The sequence below is a fragment of the Ascidiella aspersa genome, chromosome 6 (assembly GCF_963924565.1).
Source record: "Ascidiella aspersa chromosome 6, kaAscAspe10.2, whole genome shotgun sequence".
NCBI lineage: Eukaryota > Metazoa > Chordata > Ascidiacea > Phlebobranchia > Ascidiidae > Ascidiella > Ascidiella aspersa.
Window position 1 is genome coordinate 3517911 of NC_139452.1, and position 19199 is coordinate 3537109.

Here is a 19199-nt window from a genome sequence, read left to right on the forward strand (position 1 = left end):
TTGCGAGTGTTTACAAAATGTGAAATTTCAGTCTTCATCCTTTAGTTAAATTTCATTAGATTGTTGCTGTTTTATATTATAACATCGTAAAAAACAAATAGCACAGTTAACATAGTATTTCATGTCACACGTGTTCTTAATAAACGGATAAGGTTGGTTGATTTTTCAGGGGATTTCCCGCAGCAATTTGCTAATGTATAAACAACTAACATCATCTCGTATTTCCAGCAACAACTCATACTTAAATCACATGACGAGACCTCTGTTTCAATTCCGAATAAAATGGCGGATGCGTTATAGTATATTTTTAGCTTTATTGTAATGCTATAGGCCTTACATGTTTGTATTGTTTGTGTGTTGCAACTGCTGTACAACTTCTGTACAACTTTTGTACCAGAATTAAAAACTAAGGTTATTTTGTTGGTGAAATAAATTGTCAAGAAAGTCACTCTATAAAAGTGGGACACAGTAATCTTATTTTTGTAACATTTCGTTGGTTGTGCTAAGTTTAACAATCCAGTCTGCATGGTACACATCAAAGATGTTTTTAATATTTTACTTTAATATCATGCTTATATTTCAATAGAACCTGCAATTATTTTTGTAATGGCTTCCATGACATTGCTTAATAAGGTTAAAAGCCATCACAAGCAAGCCTTTGAATATATGTCTGAAGCTCTGAAAATTGATGAAGATGTCAATGGTTAGTGTGTAGATTTATATAACCAACCAATATGCAAGTTTTAGTTTAAATAAAGCATTTATAAGAAACACCTTACACCTTACAGTTTGTGTTCTTATAAAGCTTGTAGTTACTAGTTATACAATCTATAAAATTTGAGTAAACAATCTTATCCATTTGAATGCAGTTGAGAAACAGAAAAATACAGAAAAAATAGTTACATATGCTTTTAGGCAGCAGTGTTATTTTAAATATGTTTTGCATTTCACAAAACATCTCTCAATCTATACCCTCCAAATATGTAAAAATAATGTTTTATGACGTATGGGTGTTTTCTGGAGGTTTTTGGCTTAGGGTATTTCGAAGGACATAAACAATCTCTAAAAATTATCCAACGGTATTCTAAAGTGTAGTTGTAATCACAGTTATGAGTGATTATTTTACTTCCTTATTAAAACAGTTGCTGTCACTATTTATTGTTCAGCACCTACTGCATTCCAGAATTTGTGGCTTTTTTGGTGAAATTTTATGTCAAAATTGTGCCATCAATGTTAAAAACGGGCTACTTTTTGGCAAATTCACTAGGCTGGTGATTTTGCATGCCAAATGACGTCCCTGTAGAGTTTTTGAAAGGCATTTTCACAAAAATCTTTGACGGGAAGGGAATGGAATGCAAATCAAAGTCAAGCCATACAAAAATTTTTTATTTTTTCTTGAATTTTTTAATGTGCTTTTCAGGAAACAAAGACAGTGCACTTTCTTGGTACCGAAAAGGAGTTGTGGAACTGGAAAAGGGAATCGCCATTAAGACAATGGGTGCCACTCCTGAAGACAAAGAAAGAATAATAAGGATTCAAACGAAGATGCTTCGTAACTTGGAAATGGCGAAAGAAAGACTTGCTGTTCTAGGTAAACCTTTTGTATCTCTACGAAAAATATATGTAAAAGTCTAGTAGCCTTTCAGTAGCTTGTTAGTTTAAAAAATATCTTGTAGGAAAAATGCACCATTTTGTATAACAGATAATATACAAATTTTGAGTTATTCACTTATTTTTACCAGAGTTTTAGGTTTCAATCCACCATCCTGGCTTTGTATTGCATATGTGGAACTTTTTATTAAATGTGTCAAGCCTTATATATGGGTAAATCTCACAAACATATAGAGTATTCTACAAACATTTGTGTAATAATTTTATTTATATATACCCAATTGTTATGCAGAACCGAAAAAAAATGATGGGAAGCATTTTCTTGTATTTATACTTTTTTAGTCAAAATTAATTTTTTCTGATGTTAAAACCTTGCATATATTTCTTGTTTACTCAATGGTGTTCTTAACATTTTTTTTTTATTTTAAATAGGAGATGACAAAACTACTGCCACAACTTCAAGAGTAAAATCTGCCCCAGCAAGGCCACCAAGTGTTAGTACAGGTAAAACATTAAAAAAGTAGAATAAAAACATAAGCCAACACCAAATTATCAGAAACTTTTTTTTAAGGTAAAATAAATTGTGGCACCTTTATTAGATTTTCAACGAATAATTTTCTTTTTTATAATAAACAAAAAAGGCCCACTAACTGTGTGCAATGTAAAACCATGTAAATTGATTTAATTTTAATCTAATAGAACGCAAACAATGGATTTCGGAAAGGTATTTATAGAGCAAAACTGGGAATCTCAAAAGAATCTAATATATGTTTTATTTATTAACCTTGTTAAAAGAAAAAAGTCTACTAATTGGCCGATTTGGTATCAAGGTAAAATTAATTAAAAAAACGCAAACCACAATTTTTTTTATTTTTTAAAAAAACGGTATACTATTGAAATCTGTTAAAGACATACCGTGTACTATAATATGTTAACCTTATCGTTGATCAACCAAACCCTTTAGAAGGGCTAGATCACAGTTATTGTACACCGTGTAATTATGTATGCATCTTTCATGAAAAATGGTGAAAATGTTAAATGTTAACTTTTTTACCCAAATGACTTGAGTCAGCTTAATCTATCTGAAAATCTTAAATCAAGGCAAATTATTTTCAATCAGTCAGTTAAACTGTAAAATAAACTCATTGTAAGACTGTTGAAAGCTAGAACGGTAATAAACTTTAGTGTTTACCTTATTAGTTTGGTTATACTTATTTTATTTATTTTGCAGGGTCTTCCTCGGGTTATAAAGCTGTTCCCTCAAGGGCAAAATCTGAAAATAAAAAACCTTGGAATAACGGCACAAAAGTTACACCCTACAGACCCCCAACCCCCAAAGGAAACCACGTTGCACCAAAAAGAGTAAGGAAAGCATATTACATTGTAAGACCACAAGATGCCTTCGCAAAGGTTTAGCTGAGTGAATCTCAACCTTTTATGGCTTAGGTCACCTCTTAAAATTTGCGGGACCCAAACTGGAATTTTTTGTTGATTATTTTACACAATGTCGTCACTATAAATGGAACTGGAACAACACAATTAACTTAAAACATGTAGGAAAATGTCATTTGATATAATGGTCTCTAATCGTACACAAATAGTCCGGTTAAGAACCACTGCCTAGTCAGTCAGTTTTATCAGGATTATAGTGCAAGCACGGCTTGGCTAGAAAAACAACTAGCCTGTAGTGAGGTTAGAACTCAAGACCTCTGCCCAAACCGGGACCGTCATTCTGCCAACTGAGCTACACAGACTCATAGGAGAGTATGTCGAAAAACAACCATAGCACCATTGCCTGCTACATTGTGGGAGACATTTTTAATATTGAAGGCTGTTTTACGTTTTTTGTAAAACTCATTTGTTGCTACTGTTTACAGTCTAGTTTCAATTAAACTTCAGCATTTTTCTTAACAGAACTTTACATGAAGGATTTTTACTATGATTTTAGTCAAACAGCTTGACAGAAAAAGGTGAATCATCGATCAGGAAACATCTAAAGTCTGTCCCTAAAGACATGGCCAACAAGATAATGGACACAGCAGTGGAACCAGGGTATGTACTACAAAAGTTTAGTTTGATTGTCACATATTTGAGTTAAATTATGATATGGTTAACAAAATAAAGTAATCTCTATTTTACCAACAATATATACTCCCCGATTATAAAAGATTTTCCTTTTTGAAACCTTTCTTTGCCAGTTCTGTCAGTAAATAAGTGTGTATATACATTTAGCTGTTTGACTTTTTTTATAAATCGGTTTAACTTTGTCAACGTTACAGAACAAATTCCATCGAACTGTCAGACATTGTTGGACAAGAGCTTGCGAAACAAGCTCTGCAAGAAATTGTCATCCTGCCAGCACTAAGACCCGACCTGTTTTCAGGTACCTTTTTTTACATCATGTCTTTGAAGTAATTTATAACTATGTATCTAGTGTTTGGATCCGTCTATTACTTTGTAATTAGTTATTTGACACTTTATGTTAAATTGTTCATTCATCAATGCGTTTGCAAAAGTTGTAAATTTGAGCATAAACTATAGTATTCTTTTTAGTAATAACTAGACCCTTATTTTTTAAATCATTTTAGTGAAAAAAAATCCCTGATTTACTTACTCTTGAAGGGAGCAAATTTTGATATGATATTATTTTGTTTTGTATATTCAATATTCATATACCTAGTTATATTAGTGAAACATAATTATATTTTTTTAAGGTTTAAGATCTCCACAGAAAGGCCTTCTGTTGTTTGGTCCCCCTGGAAATGGCAAAACCTTTCTTGCAAAAGCTGTTGCGTCAGAAGCCAAGGCGGTTTTCTTTAACATCAGTGCAGCAACACTGACTTCAAAATGGGTGCGTTGAGTGTACTTAACTACTTTCTTGTGTATGTTGACCAGATTTTAGCTAAAATTCCAGTTTAGATGGGCTTTTAAAGAAAGGAAAATAGGGTTTAGCCTGGTTGTCTTGTTCTGTTAACCTACATTTTCTGTCGATGGGACTGGCATTGCTTGATATAGCTAATTTTGTAAAAAACACATAATCATTCAAGCCATTTGTTTTATAAAGGTTGAAGTTTTTAAATTAACTAGAGTTTCATTTATTAGCTTTTTTAACAAAACGGGTGAGAAGTGATTGTATAATGCTGCTCAGCAATGCTCAAATGTTAACAGAACGTAGTAATATAAACTTAATCTAGACAGTTTGACGTTTCTTAAAATAGAGCATGAAGTTGATACAAATTTAATCAAATTTTTTGTAGGTGTCAGTGTATGGTTTAAAGAATACAATACTTAAAAGTTCATTTCACTCTATCTCTTTTTATTTCCTACTAATGGTGGAAAATCATTAACCAAATAAATTATGAAAACAACAGCAAGAAATCGAAACAAAAACGGGTTTCAAATTATTAAACAATTTCGGAATTTTTTTATCAAACAAATTATGTTGGCCGAGGACCATTCTTCGCTAATAAATTCCCTTAAACGCTCTTGTATTGTACAACCTTGTTTTGTTTTTTTCGTCAGGTTGGCGAGGGAGAGAAGATGGTGAAAGCTTTGTTCGCTGTGGCCAGGGAAGTTCAGCCAAGCATCATATTTATTGGTGAGGTTTACCTTCTTAAGGCAGTGGTTCTCAACCGGTGTTGCGTAGGAGATCGTTGACTTGAATAAGATTTATTATTACTCGCAAATAAAGATCGAAGCCCCTTTTCCGTCATAGAAGCTTTAAATTTTGGGGGCATAGGTTAGAAACGCCACACAAGCTAAATTTCCCACAAAAATCGCTCACCTGGTAATTTTCTAAATAATCCAAATAACAAAATATCCAAAAATAAATAAACCACTTTTGTGAAGAAACATTGAAAACAAATTTTAGAATTTAAGAAAAAAATTTCAAACACAAAGAAATTTTTTTTTTAAATATCTAGAAAATGACCAACGATTAAAAAGAACTTTATTAAGACTTTTGTGAAATTGACTTTTCACAACTCGTACTCGTTTCTCCTCAGACGAGATTGACTCGCTGCTGCGAACTCGCCAGGAGAGTGACAACGACTCGCAGCGTCGACTCCAGACCGAATTCTTCCTCCAGTTTGACGGAGTAGGTACAGAGTCAGATGAGAGGATACTTGTGATGGGAGCCACGAACAGACCGCATGAACTGGACGACGCAGCACTCAGGTTCCTAACCCTTTTTCCTGTCATTTTAGTCATGTTCGTTATTTTATAATGCTCGCTGTCAGTGTTGTAATGACTTAAATCAATTACTTGAATTAAATGCACTTAAGTCACTTTTGTTATTTTATAGTTGAATTATTGCTTATCATCGGACGAATTTACCAATTTTATTGGTAAAACGTTTTATGTTTATATCAGTGATTTGACTGGAAGTTGACTTGCTCTAATAATGACTTGTTATATAAAATACTTAAAATGACTTGAACTTAAGTTATTTCACCAATGACTCGACTTGGACTTAAGTTTTTTTGAAATAACTGTTTATAAAAGTGCTCTGTGTTCAGATATTAAAAATAACTATCACGCAAATAGCAAGTAAAATGATCGTTCACTTAAGATTTTTTAAATTTAGCTTATAATTGTTTTCAACAAGATTTTAACTGCATTACGCCTTCGTTAAAGCAGTATACGGTATACCCGACCCGATAATTAACCACACAGGCCTGGTTTATCACATTAGGTTGCGCTGGAATTCGTTTTTTCCTAAATTACCAGCATCTTGTTTTTCTTCATTACTTGTAGTTATTTTTCGTTTCAATGTGCTAATAAAGCAACGAAGCATTTTCTAAAAAATTTGCATAAACTCAAAACAATAGCTAATTTGTGTTCCGCCGGTCGCAAACTTTAAAAAAATCATGCAACAATGTGTTGCTCAAATCAATCTATTCCGTCAAAAAAACAATTAAGTCAAAATTTGTTTCCTGGGCAACCAAAAATTGACTCGATAGCAGAGTTAAGCAATAGAAGAAACGCCGATTCCAATAAAAATTGTTAGGCAGACCGTTTCCACGCCCAGACATAGATAACTAAATTTATTTTGTTTTTCAAAATTAGACAAATATTAAATTTGGCGTTTCATTTTTTTCTCAAATTAGATTAGAATTAGAAATAGTCGCATTCTGGTATAATTTATAGAATTAGAAAACTGGTACCCACCACCGTAATTCATTAAAATACTCCATACAACCAAAATCACCTCCCTTCCAACCAGGCGCTTCCCGAAGAGGATCTACGTTCGTCTTCCGGACGCAAAGACGAGAGGCGACCTCCTAAACCTCCTCCTCAACAGGCACGACTCCCCGCTCAAGTCCAACGAAGTCGCCCGCCTCTCTCAGATGTGTGAGAGCTATTCCTTCAGCGACCTCACCTCATTGGCTAAGGACGCAGCGCTCGGACCAATCAGGGGTTAGTATCAAGTGGGCGTGGTCGATCGTGCGTTTTTATCTTGGGTGGTTGGGTTTTAAATAAGAACACCGATTTTTTCGGTTAGGTTTTACTTTTTTATTTTCATTTTTTTTAATATATAAAATTGTCCAAATCAATCGTAAATATATAAAAAAGGTTTGAAATATACAAAATTGTCAAAAAATTAAAAATATATGTAAAAGAGGTTTGAAATAAATAAAATTAACCAAAAAAATTAAAAATAAATAACAAATAGGTTTAAAATATATAAAATTGTCCGAAAAAATAAAAATATTTAAACAAAAAGGTTTAAAATATATAAAATTGTTCAGAAAAATTAAAAATATATAAAAAAAGGTTTGAAATATATGAAAAATTGTCCAACGATGTAAAAATACGATGGACACTTGCCGGCGAGATAACAGTTTTAGGTCTATTTTTATTGTATTTTCGTTACTTCATTAAATTTTTTGCATTTGTTTGCAGAAATTCCGCGAGATCTTTTTGAAACGATCGACGCTAAAAAGGTAAACTTTTACTTCGTATTTATACCTTATCACTTTATGGACAGCGCTCGATTACTTTCCTACATCTCACGTTACATTTCTAGAGAATTTTTTTTTAATTTGTAAAACTTTTTTTTATGCATTGTTTGACAAAATCAATTGGATAGCCGTTACAAAAAATGTCGTATCTTGTTGACGAAATACGGAAAACCAAATATTAATGAACAAACCAAAAAGGGACTCAACTTGCAACTAGAGCCGTTTTAAAACAAAGTTCAGATCATATTTCGACTCGTCATAAGGTGTGTGGAAATGCAGTCACGTGATGTTTCGCAATGGCGCAAGATGTCAGCATAACGTTTAAATTCGCACTAATCAGCATGGGGTGGGGTGGGGGGCTATTTTTGCCTATTTTAGCTCAGAAATTGTAAAATATTTGCAAATGCGATTTCAGGGTTGTCACAAGGTTGTATGAAGAACCTTTTTTTCAAATGTCTTTAAATAGTCTTTAAATTTATTTTTTGCCTAGCTTAAGTTTTGTGTTTTTCAAATTGCCGTTAAAATGTTTGTTTATGTTGATTTCGAATTAGTTTTAAAAAAACGCCGAGCGATCCAATTTTAGGTCTTTAACAACCTTCTTACTTTTCCTTTAAAAGTCTTGAAATTTGTTGCGTAAACTTGTGTTGCTACCCCAGAAACACCACCTTTTTTTCAGATGCGCAAAATCAACATGGACGATTTCGTCCAATCGCTGAAGCGCATTCGTCCCAGTGTTTCGTTGGAAATGCTGCACACTTACGAACGTTGGAACGATATGCACGGAGAAACGTCTGCATTTTAATCTCGCGCGCCACCACACGGCAGCGTGAACTCTTACAAGATTCCGCTTGGTGTCGTCTTGCCCCGTTAAACAGCCTCACTGCTTTTTGTTTTTGTGGACGAAGCGAGCTAGCAATATTTTTATTTCTGACTGGTAGAATGTATAAAAATATATTTTGGAATACTTCTTTATATTTTGGAATACTATCTTTTGGGGATGTCCGATAATATTGGATCGGCGGCGATACCTGATGACTATAGTGGTAATATCGATACTCGTCCGATACTATGCCCAGACTTGGACAACTAGATAATTCTAGTTTTCTAATTTAATGAATTAGAGCAAAATGCGGCTAATTTTAATTATAATCTAATTTGTGAATTGCGTGTGTGCTCTAATTCTAATCTAATTTGGATTTTACCAAAACTGCTACTTTCCCAACGGCATTTTTAGTGACTCAGTTAAAACACAGAATTTCAATTAAAACTCTTTGGTTGGAACGAGTTGTATGTAATTTTTACAGTCTAAAAAGCATAAAAAGGCCTAAAAATTAGCACACACATATTTACCATTCACATTCTTATAAGAATACTTTCCGATTAAATTAAATTGGTTGTATGTGATTCTAGTAAAATTTGTTTTTTTAGGAATTCAGTAATTCTAATTCTAATCTAATTTGAAAAAACTAAAATGCTCTAATTTTAATTCTAATCTAATTTTAAAAAGCTAAAATAAATCTAGTTGTCCAAGTCTGACTATGTCAAACTGATTTAAACGTTTCAGCCATGGTCTTCAAACTAACTGACCGTTTGTCACTTTAAAATGCATTTTTTAAAGCATATTAACAATAAAGGCAGCTAATTAAGTTCCCCCAACGCAATTTTATGCGAACAACCGGAAAAACATAACGTTTTCAATTTGACTTTGCTTGTTAACCAAAGTAATGACGTCATTTAGTATCGGGTCTGATTTCCGATACTTCTGTCCCAAATATCGGGTATCGGAATTAAATTCGAACTATCGGACATCATCTTCATCATCATCCCTTTTCAACTTTACGACATCCTGATCTTTTTCTGGAATCTTTTGCAACTTTCACTGTTGGTTGATGTCTGCATTAGATTGTGGTAACCAAGCACTACGATTCTTTTTTTAAAGTTCCTTTATTTTCCGTTATTTCTTGCTGATTATATGTGTGAAGAAAATATATCATATAGGCTACAAAAATTGCCGACTTTGATAAATAAATTATTGGTTTAGTTAAGAGTAAGCGGTAATATCAGTTTAAAAGTCAGACTCGGAACTCGAGTAGTTTTACGTCGTCTTACTCGAGTCCCGACTCCAGCAAAACAAAGCTACTCCGCCGATACCGACTCAGCAGTCCTGCTATAAAAAAGGAGGGCAATTATATCCCAATAAAACTCTTATCACACTTGACTAGCTTTGTTGGCATGTACGATAAAGCAAGCGTCGAAGTAAATTAGATACAATTAAAAAACAAACTTACACGCCAACTGTGCACATACGTTGAATGGAGCTTCTCAGAGTAATTTCTTGTGTGTTGTCATATTTAATTGCAAATGTTGCCACTATAACGCAGCGTATTGTTAGATTAAGTCAGCACTCAACTAATTTCATAACCAACTTTTTCAGAAACTTTTTTTTGTATTTCATTAAACAATGCTACATTGATTTACGAAGTATGTGTTGAATCAAGGCATCTGAGTTGGTTGAAAATAAACCGAGTCCGACTCGAAATTTGGTTCTGACCCCGACTCCACAGTCTGTATTTCACCCCCTTTCGAAACTAAAACAAAGTGGATCAACTCATATCAGCAATCCACTCATATATGGTTGTTTTAATCCTTCCTATCACAATACATGCCGTAAATTTTTTCCACAATATGCTATTCCACATTTGCAACTTACAGTTTGCGACCTTATTAGTATCAAAGTTTATTAATGCGCACGTCCGACCCGGGTAGTCTTACTAGAATCCGACTCCAGCAAAACAAACAGACTCGGACTCCGCAAACCTGATGTCAAATCAGGATTGTTGAGCATACAAAAATACTAAGATATTCTACTGGACCATTCATTAAAATTAAAGTTTTCTGTTTACTGTACCGAACAGTTAAGAATTAATATATGTCTTGTTGTGCGCTGACGTATTGCATAAGTTCATACAGGCAATAATTGGTAATAAATCGGATATTTTGTTTAAATGCATTTTTAACATTTTACCAGTGTTGTAATGACTTAAATAAATGACTTGACTTAAGTGCACTTAAGTCACTGTTTTCAAATGACTTGACTTGACTTAAGTCTTTTGGGCAAATAACTTAGGTTGAATTGAAGTGCTTAATGTAAGTCTTTTTTTATAAAATTGAACTAGTTATCCAAATGTTTGCACATAAAACAATTTACTTGCTATAAGTTGCGTTTTTCTCATTTTTTAGTTCAGTTATTGCTCATAATCGTACGAGTTTAAAAATTCCAATAGTTCAATGCTTTATTTATTTTTACGACAAGGACGTGACTTGAAGGTGACTTGCTCTAATTATGACTTGACTTGTTATTTATTCAAAAAGACTTGACTTGGACTTAAATTATTTTACAAATGACTTGACTTGGACTTAGGTTATTTTACGAATGACTTGACTGCGACTTAAGTCATTTCAAAATAACTTGTTTACAACACTGCATTTTGCTACTTTTTTAACAAAACTTATAAGATAGCTATACTTGGAATTAAGAACAGGATATTGTATATGTTGAACAACACAAGAATCACATTGCGAAAGTATTTTTATTTGTATTGTCTTTCTCCCTTAGTTTAACGCACAAGTCTTTGATAAACTAGACGATTTTGTTTTTTTAATATTTTCTTCTCTCGGGCAAAAATTAATCTCGACGAGTCAAGTTCACTCTCAGTGATCGATTGCGAAAAGAAGGCCCTTGCGCAAGGATAACACGCAAAATCGTGAAGAGTTCCTTATAAAAAAGAAGGAATGTGATTTGCCCAAGGAAATATTTATTGCTACATGATAGGTTTTGAATAATTGAGGCTAGGATAAACAAAATAGGACTCGATGGCCGTTGGCCGTCAATAAATGAGGTGCAGGAAACGGAAAATACTTCGACCAAATGTTGAGTCCATTACAGAATAATGTATGACGTAATGCTTAATGCAGCCATTTGCAAAGATAAAAAAATGTAACTTCGAAGTACGGTTAATGATTTATTTTCCATATATGGATGATGAATTTCCATATATGGATGATGAACTTAAAGTTCGGTAAACGGCTATAGAATTAATTTGCAACTAAGAGGAGAACTCAATCCATATGGTACGTAAAAAAGAAAAAATACAAAAAAGGTACCGTCTACACTCTGCAAATCATTCGTTCCGCACTTTAGCTAATGGGAGGGCTGTAGAAACGGGTAAGAAAGCGCTGGCTCTTCAGACGAGAGCCGACGGCTGCCGAAGTCGCCCACACGTTCCTATAGTCAAGACCAGTGATTCCCAAACTGTGTGCCGCGGCACAATAGTGTGCCTAAGAGATTGCCAAGAGTGCCACGAAACATTTTGTAATTTCGGAAAAGAGAGTATTTGCATTACCAATAGGCATACACGCAATCATTTTAGACTTAAATACGCACTATTCACTACGAATTAATAATTTTGAGACATTTACACATAGTTTGTCGTGTGTTAAGAGCGATTATAAAATTTCTCTATTGTTGTTCTGTTAAAAGTGTGCCACGAGCCAAAATGTTTAGGAAACTGACTCCGAAGAACAGGCCATAAATCTCCTACCTTAACCACCTCTTGTTCTCTCGACAAAGTCACTTCACTCAGTTGATATTGCCCGTTGAGTTCATTCACAAATCTCAGAAATACACGATAAACGGAGCGGTGATTCAAGCCGATAGTCTATAAGACGTATTAAATAGAATGAATTGCGAACGTTGGAAACGGACTCCAGCCATAATACCGAGATAAGAACAACGCCAACGTCAGAATAAAACACAATTCGGATTAAGGCCAAAATAGTTCTAAGTACTGTCTAAATCCGACCAAGTCCTCAATCCGTCGGAATGAGATCTAAAAGGTCAGAATCAGGCCTAAACAACACTTTAACCAACCCCAATCCACACCCCTAAGTACATCACTAACTCCCCTAATTTCAACACTAACCCATTTTCTAACCCCACCCATTACCCACCAATAACCCCAAACAGGACTAAAAATCCGATGCTTCCTGGCGGCACCGATCAGACTACGGCGTACAAACTTAGTCACCAAAACGGCCAATGCCAGACCGATGGCCCCGATCGTCCCATACCCTCTAGTCTACTACCCACAGGTTCAGGCGTTATTTTGGCCATTTAGGCCTTTTCCGATGAATTCGGCACTTATTCCGATGAATTTAGTCCTTATTCCGGTGAATTTAAGACTTATTCCGATGAATTTAGGACTTATTCCGATGAATTTAGGACTTATACCGATGAATTTAGGCCTTATTCCGGTGAATTTAGGACTTAATCCGATGAATTTATGACTAATTGCGATAAATTTAGGCCTTATTCCGATGAATTTAGGCCTTATTCTGAAGAATTTAGGTCTAGGTCTTATTGCAGTGGTTCTCAAAGTATGGGTCGCGACCCAAACATGGGTCGCGCAGGGTCAAAAAATGGGTCGCTTTATGGTGATTCAATCCTGCGCAAACGAACTTTTTTCTTAAGTATTTTCTATTCAATCATAACTGAATTATTGCACGATAAGCTTTTCACGTGTCAAATCTATAACCTGGATTATTGCATCATAAGTGTTTTTTTATGATCGTTTTGATGGCAGCCAGCTACAGTATAGCAATAGCCAAAGTCAACTACAGTAGCTGTTAAGACTGGTGTAAGCTTTTAGTTACCACAACAAGCCACGCTGATAATATAAAGGAAAAAAATTAGTTTCACCAATCACACTAAAATCAATCAATCATTTGTTTGTAATCATAGAACTGTGTAAACTGTAGGCTACTATATCTAGTTGTAGTGTCTTTTTTTATTTCATGCATATCAGAAAAAGTACATTTTTTGATGTTTGAGGCTTGGGTCGTGAGATGCTCATAAAACTCAGATTTGGGTCGCGCTCAAATAAGTTTGAGAACCACTGTCTTGTTCCGGTTAAAAACACACAGTTCGGCGCTAGTCACGCATCAGTGGACAACGGTAGCGTGCAGTAAGTAATATTGAATGATGAAAGATCACCATATTTGGGTTAGCGTTGCCGTTTGGTGGGTCAAGTATTTTTACCCAAAGTCAAACGCTAACTCGCACCCTAGCCCAAATATTGTAGGTTGATTTTATAATTGTGGTAGGATTTCAAAGTACTAAATCTTTACCTTTCAATCAAACTTTTAATCTGGTAACCCCAGTCCTGTTCACCTTTGTTGTTTATTAATGGTGGAATATCAGCGTTATGTCACCCTTATGTAGCTTGTTCCTATACTGAAATCAATATCCTTGGTCAGACAGTAATTTGTTTAGGCTTTATATTTTTTTACTGTTTTAAAATTTCTATATATGGTTGAAAATTCCGTTAAAGGTTTATTTATTCTAGAAAAAAAGCTTTTTGTTTACAAAAACTTGGTTTTGTTATATATATTCTGAAAAATTATGAATTTTATGGAAATTCTCAATACACTTGCTCTGTTTTGCATGCTCTTTGCTACAGGTACACACAGTTTTCTGGAGGTTTGTCTTGCTTATGTTTTGATTTGTTTAAATGTTGATAAGATATATTTAAATATATTGTAATTGCAATAAACATGCAAACTACTAAAACTTACTAGTTTAGAAACAGCAAACAAATAATGAGTTTATGACAGCTACTATGTAAACATGGGCAATTGTTTTTAACCGTCGGCAGCACTAGAAACTTGAAATAATTGCCATATTGCCAAACGGTATAAATCTTGAAACACGGACAACCTGACATAAACTAAATTAGGTGGACAAAATGTGAATCGGTATGTTTCAGAGCTTAGTAAACGGCTTGTATTTTGTACAGAATTTAATACCGGAATACATTTGACTAAAGTGCCAAAACTATGTATATTAGGCTAAGTTTGTTAAAATTTCATTGAATAGAGTCGAACAGTGGAGAGACGCTTTTTGTCTGAAATGATGCCAAAAAATCACCTAGAACATTGCACGAAAACAATTTTCATTTTATTATTTAAAACATGTTAAAAATACAGTTTGGTGGGGTCATGACTCAGTCATCTTCAGTACATTAATTTGCCGATGGGCAACGCAAATTAACCATAGTTACATAACTTGTACAATCATTCAAAACTAGATGTGTTATATCAGCGGTTCCCCCCTAACTGGGGTCCGCGGACGAACCGGGGTCCATACTGCAGTTTCAGGGGGTCCACAATGAGAATTAGTCGTCTATTTTGACATCACAAAGCACCTGTTATGCTGTACTACCTGCTATCAGTGAATGGTTCGCATTAGTTTGAAAGTTAGAAAGAATTATGACTGCACTAGTGTACTACAAGAAACATGACTCAACTGATCCTTGAATTTTTATAGGGACGTGAAATAGCAAAATAATTGCAAAGGGTCCACTGGACAAAATTTTTAGAAAAGTTTGGGAACCGCTGTGTTATAGCATTCACTAACATCCTTCTTTTTTTTGAAAATGTTTATACATAATTTATTTAGAAAGCGATTAAACCACCAACAAAAATAATGTTAATAAAACATACTAGAGTATTGCTTGTCTTAAACCTTTATAAGTTATTATGCATACTAAATTATATACTGCCAGGCTTTTAAAACACAAACACTTTTTTATCTTTCAGTGCAGAGAACCAACATTCCTCTACAACAATCGATGTGTAACTGCCAAGGAGGCGTGCCCGGATGTACAGACGACTTACAGCATCGCTTCTAAAACTTGTGTCCAGTGTCCATCTGGCTATTCGAACCCGGACTATTTCACAGACCGTTGCTTAACGTAAATATTCCACATTGGAAAGATACTTTTATTCAGCTTAAATTGTGCCGCTGTAGTAAATTACAAAGTTTTGTGAGTTGTTAAATTAAGTACTACCAAAACCAGCAAACTGCAACATAATTTTTGTGTGTTTGATTGACTTTAATCGCTATATGCATTTTAGCGATTTTTTTCAAGAAATCCATGGATTTGACTAAAAGTGCAACAGGCCAAATTTCCCACCTGATATGTATTGTATCATTTTAACAATCTGAACAGAAACAATTAAGAATTTCTATTTTGTTAAAATCGTTGTTTATTATACAAAGGGGTTTTTTAAACTTTTTTATGATTCATTTCATAAAAATATAATTATTATCTGGATGACCAAAATGTTGAGTAAAACATTGCTGTGTTTTATGTACGAATTTATTACTTTACAAAAAATGTTAATACATCATGCATATTGCTCACCCTTTTTGCAGCCCCATAAACCCAAGCATTGTGAAAGAAAAGGTCCCAGAAGTGTCACTGAAACCGACTCCTGCAACTCCTATAAACAGCCCAACGCCGCTGATTCCTACTTCAACTTTGCAACCTGAGGTTATTAATGGCGATGCTAGTCCTTCTGGCAAGCCTGATGAAGGTTTTTCAAACAACAAAAGCGCTTCTGCTTCTGTGGATCTTGCACCTCCACATACCATTACTACCACGATTGAAAATTTGGTGACACAAACGCCACAAACGCCTAAGGATAAAATGGGGGTCCTCTTTTGGTTCGCTTTTATCATTGTATTTGCATTTTCCTTGGCATTGCTTATTGTATGTAGTAAACATAAATCTAATAAGAAATATCAAAATGACACGAAAAAGTTAGCTGATGCTGATTCGGCAAAACTGATGAATACTGATGAAACTCCAGTATAATTTCTCTATTTTTTTTGTGTGCACACCTTATTTTTAACAAAGTTGTTAGGCCTATTTTGGTCTTATGCCGAACTTTTTTTTTTTCGACGTTGATGTTGTTGTCTCGATCTTATGGCTGGAGTCCTTTTCCTGTTCATGTGTGAAATGTTTGTCCTGCCCAATGTTCTAATCTTATCAAGAAATTAAGATTTTTTTAGCCTGAAGAACAAAATATGCAAGAATATTATTTTATTACCAGTATATCAAATCTGCTGTACAATCGCGTAACTTAACTGTGATAAAATCTGAAAAATCAACTTACAGGAAGCCATTCAGGAAATAATTTCCTTCCTGTACAATCGATTTAACATTTGCATTGCACCACCTAAAAAGCGTACATGTCTGTTTTTTATTTGAATTTTTAGATAGTTTTATACTGCCTCTAAGCACCTTTCTAATCCTAATTTTACACTATGTTTAGAGATGATCGAACAAAAAAAAACCTACAGTATTCTGCTTTGCCAGCCAGTGCTTTATTACTGCGTAATTAATTTTGCATGTTGCTATGAATTCTAAAAGTCACTTAATTAATGGTATTTGTATTTGAATTATTGTATTCTGGGTTGAAAAAATGTCCTTGTTAACAACACTGTAACATCACTTATACAACCTGCAGTGTGTCTATGTCATTTGTTTTCACTGATGTGTAAATGCCATTCTTTTCTATGTTCTTATTGCTTTAAACTAGCGGCTTGATTCACTGTGTTACCTTATCCTAACTGTGATTTTACTGCCAATACACTCAACGAGCAATAGCAACTGAGTTAGACTTAAAGAAGTTGTACAAGGTCGGGTTTGTTAGCAGCCTTTTGGAGTCGGATATATACAAGGAACGAGAGTTATGTAGTCGGCAAGCACCCGTAGCAACACACCTTCAACGCTATAGTGCCTTACATATCCGTAGCAACACCGATCACTACATCAACGCCCCCGGTTTTGTCGCAGCCGTTTCTGTTAAGATTAACAGTGAGCTTGCTAAACCGCATGTTTATTGAGGAGGGGTCGTGACTTTTTTAGTGACACCTGTCACTATTACCTGTCACTGACAGGTGTCAGTAAACTAGTGACAGTTTGAGCCCAAACTGTCACTACTACTGCCAGCTGTCAGTAGGGTGACATGCGGCTGCTTTGAGACTAGTGACAGGTAAATGTTCTGTAGTGACAGGTGAAGTTTCTTAACGTCCTGTCACTACAATATTACAGTTTTTTTTATAGCAAAACGAAACTTTCAAGGAATAGTATTGACAATTTACTTTGATAGAAGTGCTGGTTATCGCATCCCATATCACATCAGTACGAAAAAGGTGAATACTATCCGTTAGGAAGGTAGTAAACTCTCGCAGTGACAGTTCAGCCGATGCGAACAACTTTTAACAACCTGTCACTATGAAATTTAGCTAGTATTTGCGGCTTAATGCAACTGTTATCAGTTTATAGTAATGCTATACCTCAATACTATTATAGGTAATATATTTCACTAAAAAGTAGGGAAAACATGTGCATTAAATGCCGATATTCTACAGTGACAGGTAAAAAACAGAAACACTTTATTAGCAGCCTGTCACTATTATATTTAGCTAGTTTTTGCAGTTTAATACAACTTTTGTGATATTGTAGTTATGTTATACCCTAATAAGACTGTATAGTTATCATATTTTATTAAAAAAGTAGGAAATATCTGTTTTAAGTTTCAATTTTGTGCGGTGACAGGTAAAATAGCAAAAGCACTTGACCAGCCTGTCACTACGATATTTAGCTAGTTTTCTGCAGTTTAATGTAACTGCCATGATATTCTAGTTATGTTAATAAAATTTTTATAAGATTGAAGTAAGAAAATATGTGTTTCAAGAGTAATATTCTGCAGTGACAGGTAAAACAGCATAATTTTAGTAGCCTGTCACTATGATATTTAGCTTGTTTTTTCAGTTTATTGTAACTTTTATAAGATTATCGTAAGGCTATGCTTAGATAGGATGTTTATGTTTACATTACCATTTAGAAGTTAAAATATAACTAATAATCGATCATAATTTACAGAAATATTTTCAATGGCCTGTCACTATAGAGTTTGGATTGTTGCAATAATTTTATTCCTTGTTTGTTTTAGAATTAATAAATTAGGGTTTGGTAACTGAAAACATGTTTATGTTTTAACTTCATTCATAACACTGCTTCTGAATTGGATTAATTAGTTATATGGTAAGTGCTATTTTTATGCTTGTTCAAAATATGTCTGAATAATTATTTTGAAATTACTTGGGTAAAATAATTTGTTCTTTTAGTAAAACCTAATCAAAAGGTTTGGTTAATCTAATATTGTGTTTTTTAGTATTTTTTCACATTTCATTTAAAATGCTTTTTTAGGTTGACAGTATGAACTAATTTTAAATATTTTTCTGATCAAGATTTGAATGACAACGCAGTGATACTATTGTTGTCATTTTATTTTATCCAGTTGGAGCAAATCAAGCTGAATTTGTTTTACAAAGCATTCCCAATCCCTTGAATGATGATCCTGGTCTAAGTTATCGAGTTTGGCTTTCTTAAAGTGCTTGGTTACTACCAAAACTTTTTTGTATCATGGAATGACAAGGTTTGTTTATTTTCCAGCTTTTAATGGGAATTTAAAAAATTATTTCAAATGGAATAATGTTGCAATTTATCGTTGTAAATTAAACTACATATAAATTTAAAATCAGCTCCGCTCAAATAATCAACATTAAATTGAGACTTTTTTTGTGAAACCAGGTGGTGGTTGACTAGAAGAGGTTAAGAGCCGCTGGTGTACATCAAGGCACATAAATAAAGGTATAATAATATCAATTAATTTACAAAACTGTAAAACAAAGTTTTAGCTGTTATTTAATTG

The 19199-nt window shown here is 34.0% G+C and overlaps 1 protein-coding gene across 1 annotated transcript; it reads left to right on the forward strand.

Annotated features, from left to right (window-relative positions):
- The first annotated feature begins 590 nt into the window (after positions 1–590).
- LOC146139197 (spastin-like) lies at positions 591–9012 on the forward strand. Its single transcript, XM_083391193.1, has 12 exons — positions 591–703; positions 1421–1591; positions 2044–2115; positions 2843–2973; positions 3560–3663; positions 3891–3994; positions 4326–4462; positions 5134–5209; positions 5616–5787; positions 6836–7029; positions 7516–7556; positions 8251–9012. Exons 1-12 carry the CDS (start codon positions 607–609, stop codon positions 8374–8376), a joined length of 1425 nt encoding a protein of 474 aa, XP_083247319.1. The 5' UTR covers positions 591–606; the 3' UTR covers positions 8377–9012.
- The last annotated feature ends 10187 nt before the right edge of the window (positions 9013–19199 follow it).